Source organism: Pongo pygmaeus, chromosome 5, assembly GCF_028885625.2.
Source record: "Pongo pygmaeus isolate AG05252 chromosome 5, NHGRI_mPonPyg2-v2.0_pri, whole genome shotgun sequence".
Classification (NCBI taxonomy): Eukaryota; Metazoa; Chordata; class Mammalia; order Primates; family Hominidae; genus Pongo; species Pongo pygmaeus.
This window is the reverse complement of record NC_072378.2, coordinates 29139257-29145175: the sequence shown is the minus strand read 5'-3', so window position 1 is coordinate 29145175 and position 5919 is coordinate 29139257. Positions and strand designations below refer to the sequence as shown.

Sequence of the window (5919 nt, the reverse complement as noted above, 5' to 3'; positions counted from 1 at the left end):
GGCATGGAATCAACCCCAATGCCCATCAATGATAGACTGGATAAAGAAAATGTGGTACATATACACCACAGAATACTATGCAACCATGAAAAGGAACAAGATCATGTCCTTTGCAGGGACATGGATGGAGCTGGAAGCCATCATTCTCAGCAAACTAACACATGAACAGAAGACCAGACACTGCATGTTCTCACTTATAAGTGGGAGCTGAACAATGAAAACACTTGGACACAGGCAGGGGAACCACACACACTGGGACCTGTCGGGGGTAGGTGGGAAGAGCATCAGGATAAATAGCTAATGCATGTGGGGCTTAATACCTAGGTGGTGGGTTAATAGGTGCAGCAAACCACCATGACACACATTTACCTATCTAACAAATCTACACATCCTGCAAATGCATCCCGGAACTTAAAATTAAACTAAATTTTAAAAAAAGAAATTAGAGGCTGGGCGTGGTGGCTCATGCCTATAATCCCAGGACTTTGGGAGGTCGAGGCAGGTAGATCATGAAGTCAGGAGTTCAAGACCAGCCTGGCCAAGATGGTGAAATTCTGTATCTACTAAAACTACAAAAATTAGCTGGATGCAGTGGCAGGCACCTCTAATCCCAGCTACTCAGGAGGCTGAGGCAGGAGTATTGCTTGAACCCAGGCAGCAGAGGTTACAGTGAGCTGAGATGGCACCATTGCACTCCAGCCTGACCAACAGAGTGAGATTCCACCTCAAAAAAAAAAAAAAAAATTAGATCTCCAGAAACAACTCAGTTAGGTCACCTTAGGTGGCTCATGATCTCTTGTGCTGCTACCAATTCTGTCAACTGCTCTTGATCTTAACTACAGACCCAACTCTGCAAATTGTTGGAGAGAAAAGCTTCCTATCTTCCCAGGATCATTCAAATTTTCTATAATTTAGATACAAATCCAACCCCCAGAGAACTGGTTCACAAGATCCATAAAGAAATGCAAACTAATTTTTAAAAGAAAAATATATAATCCATGGCTTATTGTAATCTGTAATAGCTAAGATGAAATTAAAAGAGAATGCCAAAGCAGACCTTAATGCTAGACTAAGCTCAGATTTTGGTGAGTGTGAACTCAGACCACTAACCTCAAAACCACCCCGCAAGAGAAAAATTATGTTAAGAACAAGAGAAATTATCTCAACGACCTCTGATCCAAGAGGGTAGTTAACATGAGGGAAGGTATATTAGTCCATTCTCATGCTGCTAATAAAGACATACCTGAGACTGGGCAATTTATAAAGGAAAGAAATTTAATTGACTCATAGTTCCACAAGGCTGGGGATGCTTCAGGAAACTTACAATTATGGCAGAAAGGGAAGCAAACATGTCCTTCTTCAGATGGCAGCAGAAGAGAGAAAAAGAGCAAAAGGGGAAAAACTCCTTATAAAACCATCAGATCTTGTAAGAACTCACTCACTATCATGAGAACAGCAGCGTAGGGGGTAACCACTCCTATGATTCAACCTCTCACTGGGTCCCTACCAAGACACATGGGGATTATGGGAACTACAATTCAAGATTAGATTTAGGTGGGGACAAGGCCAAACCCTATCATTCTGTCCCTGGCCCCTCCCAAATCTCATGTCCTCACATTTCAAAACACAATTACGCCCTTCCAACAAGTCCCTCAAAGCCTTAACTAATTCCAGCATTAACTCAAAGTCCAAGTCCAAAGTCTCACCTGAGACAAGGCAAGTCCCTTCTGTTTATAAGCCTGTAAAATCAGAAGCAAGTTAGTTACTTCCTAGATACAATGGGAGTACAGCATTGGGTAAATACACTCATTCCAGATAGGAGAAATTGGCCAAAACAAAGGGGTTGCAGACCCCATGCAAGTCCAAAATTCAGCAGGGCAGTCAATTCTTAAAGCTCAAAAATGATCTCTTTTGATTCCGTGTCTCAAATCTAGATCAAGCTGATGCAAGAGGTGGGCTCCCATGGCCTTGGGCAACTCTATCCCTGTGGCTTGCTCCCCTCCTGGCTGCTTTCACAGGCTGGCGTTGAGTGTCTTCAGCTTTTCCAGGCACACAGTGCAAGCTGTCAGTGGGTCTACCATTCTGGAGTCTGGAGGATGGTGACCCTCTTCTCACAGCTCCACCAGGCAGTGCCCCAGTGGGTACTCTGTGTAAGGGCTCCAATACCATATTTTTCTTCTGCACTGCCCTAGCAGAGATTCTCCATGAGGCCTCTTGCCAACCCAGCAAACTTCTTCCTGGACATCCAGGCATGTCAATACATCCTCTGAAATGGATGTATTGGAGGTTCTCAAATAGGCGGAGGTTCTCAAAGCTCAATTCTTGTCTTCTGCACACCCACAGGACCAACACCATGTGGAAGCAGCCAATGCTTGGGGCTTGCACTCTCTGAAGCAGTATGTACCTTGGCCTCTTTTAGCCAAGGATGGAGCTGAAGCAGCTGAGACACAGGGCACCATGTTCCAAGGCTGCATAGAGCAGGAGGGCCCTGGGCTTGGCCCAGGAAACCGTTTCTCCCTCCTAGGCCTCTGGACCTGTGATGGGAGGGGTGCTGTGAAGACCTCTGACATGCCCTGGAGACATTTTCCCCATTGTCTTCGTGATTAACATTTGGCTCCTCCTTAATTATGCAAATTTCTGCAGGCTGTTTGAACTTCTCAGAAAATGGGTTTTTCTTTTCTATCACATTGTCACTCTCTCTGAACAGGAGTGAACTGAGGGGAAAGCACTTGCTAGACCGGTGTTGTTAGCTGCAATCTGAAGCAACACAGTGGCTGAACCTAATGTTCCTTCCAAAGTTGAAAAAGTTTGGTTGTAAATGGAGAACAGAAATAATAGCTAAGAGTAAAGCAATAAACAAATGGGTTTTGTAATGAGAGAAATCTAATATTATATCAATACTGTGAAAGAGTCTAAGAGCAAGAGATGATATTGTTATAAGTTCCACAATGTTGATTATTTTATATGTTTTATCACTATTATATAACTACTATCTAAAACATAATAGGTATACAATAGGAAAGCCATAAATATCTATAAAATGAAAGAATAATTGGGTCTGATAAAAAGATAGCCATTTTGTTACAATAAGGCCTCAGAATGAAGAAAAACACAGAAGTCTTTTCCTATAACTGGGGGCCCAGAATATCAAGGCTCAAACTGAGAAACTTGCACACACACTGTTATCATAGTATCAGCATCAGAGAGCAGTAAATGTGGACTTTGGCTTGGCAAACGCTTTGCATTGGATAGTGAAAGTCACATTACACATCAACAGTGGTCATGCTGAGATGGAGAGACAGAAGCAATTAAAACAAGACCTGCCAGATTACAGTATAGGGGTACATATAAGTTGATCAAGAAGTTTCTGTCTCAAAACTTTAGAAATCTTGTTGGGACTGAAAGCACTGGTGGAGCTTGTAGGAAAATACAACAAAAACAGAACGAAATAGAAAGGCATGAAACGTACTATTTGGTATTTTATTTTGCAAGTAATGTGTTTCTTGTGTCTTCTCGTCCTCCCCCATTCAATTGCATTGTGTCCTTTTCAAGACAATAGCTATTAAATATACTAATTTTTATACCATACTGGGTCTAAATCCACAATATGAAGAATTTAAGGGCCCAATTGATTGATGAAGGGAACTGAAATCTCAACATGAACAGAATGCAGCTCTTTCTCTCCTACTTTTGGCTTAAGAGGTATATCTTCAGCTTTTTGTGATGAGGTTGCTCTCTATTCTCAGGTTAAGCAACAGGTAAACATATGTTAACCTTGTTAGTTATTCTGGGAATCCCGGGTCCTCCTCCCCAATCTTATTAGTGCTCCCTTTACCTCCTTGTTCCTTAGAGTGTAGATGAGGGGATTAAGAGTTGGGGTTACTACCGTGTAGAAAAGAGTGAGAAATTTGCCCCATTCATGAGCATAGTGATTTTTTGGTTGAAGGTAGACACCTGTGACAGTGCCATAAAAGAGAGAAACCACAAGAAGGTGAGAGGTGCAGGTGCCAAATGCTTTCTTCTGTCCTGCAGTTGACTTAATTCTCAGCACAGCCTTAGCAATAGCACCATAAGAGGAAAGGATAATGATCAAGGGCACCACCAAGAGGATAACACTGGCTGTAGACATCTGAATTTCATTGTATGTAGTATCAGTACTGGAGAGCTGAATCAGGGCTGGGACTTCACAAACAACATCATCCACCATCCGCTGGGTGCAGAAGGGTAACTGGAGGGTGGCAGGGGACTGGATCAGAGACTGGGCCAAGCCAGTCCCCCATGCCAGGATAACTAGCTGCAGACAAAGTTTTGGGTGCATGATCATGGTATATTGCAGTGGATGACACACTGCCACATAACGATCCACAGCCATGACAACAAGAAGGACACATTCCGTGGCCCCAAGCCACAAAAACACATAGAGTTGAATGGCACAGCCAATGTAGCTGATGGTCTTTTCTGGGCCCCAGAGGTTAATCAACATCTGTGGAACACAGCTGCTGGTGAAACAGAGGTCTACCAAGGAAAGATTGGAAAGAAAGAGATACATAGGGATGTGGAGTTTTGGATCCTTCAAGGACACAAGAACTATGACCATATTTCCTGCAAGAGTCAAAAAATAAAAAATAAAAATCATCCAAAAAAGTATCTTCTCCAAATGTGGCTTGTTAGAGAAGCCCAGAAGGATGAAATCATTGTGGCTGTCATTGCAAATTATAATCATAGCTACTGGGGCAAATGCCTCTCTGGGGAATGGTTCAAAAGTAGTTTCTCAAAAGCTTGTGATGGTTCCAGTACAGACAAGAAAATGGGTGGTATATGACTTGTTTGATTCCTTTCTACTCAAGGATAAGATTTTCACCAGCTGTATTTTGGGAAAAAATATAAGATTTAGTGAAGTGCTTTTAATCTTTGATATTCATCATTCACTCTCTCTCTTCCTCTTTTACATCTTCCTTATATTTTGTCTTTGATTAAAATTGTTCATTATAAATATTATATAAAACACATGTAAGCACCTGCTAGTGAAAATCACTTTGCTAAATATTAGATGTGTTTCATCTGTGCTCTCAAAGAGTATACATTTACCACATTTATTACATAGTTCTAATCACTGCCTATTAGCTTTATAACTCTTTCTCTATTTCTTTTGTTCTCTTATTTCTCTGTGAGCTTGTATCTTGATTTATTTCACTATCTGTCTCCCATGTTTCTCTCCCTTTCCTTCCCCTCTTCTCTCCCTGGATCTTCTCCATTTATCTTCTCTTTTTTCTCTCTCATTCTCCTTTTCTCCATTCCTCCTTTTCACTCTGTCTCTTATTGATGAGCTTGAATTCTCCCTCAGCCACCTTTATGCTGTGTGATGTTAGGAAAAGTAGTTAAAATTTTTGTTCTTACCTTAGTTCTTTCCTTAGATTTTGTATTTGGAAAACGGGCAAAATTAAAAACCTACATATGCTTGTTGGAGAGATTAAATGTGCAAACGTGGGAAATACTAAAAAGTGTTCTTGGCACAAAGTAACTGTTCAATGTAAGTTAGCAATAATTATCATGATGATGATACTGTTCAATGGATTGTTCCAGAAACCAAAATTTATTACCAAAGTTTTGCAGAGCATGAGTAAAAATAACATTTAGAAAAAAGAAACATTATATTTCTACATGACCTTCTTTGATGAAGAATGATAAAGTATATTAAAGAAAACCAAAAGCTTGAAATTAGATGAAAATATTTAAAATAATTAACAATAATAATTGTGTCAAATAGATCACTCAAGCCATAATTCTAAGAAAAATTATGACATATTCTGATATTTACTATTACATCAACATACATTGTGGTGAATTCTTAATCACACTTTAATGCAGTTTGAGCAACACGATGGTATATCATGCAATTACGTATGTAAAGCTTTTACA

The 5919-nt window shown here is 40.4% G+C and overlaps 1 protein-coding gene across 1 annotated transcript; it reads right to left on the bottom strand.

Moving 5' to 3' along the window:
- Positions 1-3778: 3778 nt before the first annotated feature.
- On the bottom strand, positions 3779-4723 carry LOC129039002 (olfactory receptor 2H2-like). The gene has a single exon (XM_054492566.2). The coding sequence runs from the start codon at positions 4721-4723 to the stop codon at positions 3779-3781; it is 945 nt and encodes a 314-aa protein (XP_054348541.2).
- Positions 4724-5919: the final 1196 nt, after the last annotated feature.

Coding starts and splice junctions, on each gene's coding strand:
- LOC129039002 (XM_054492566.2), bottom strand. CDS start 4,723: ATGATTATAATTTGCAATGACAGCCACAATGATTTCATCCTTCTGGGC.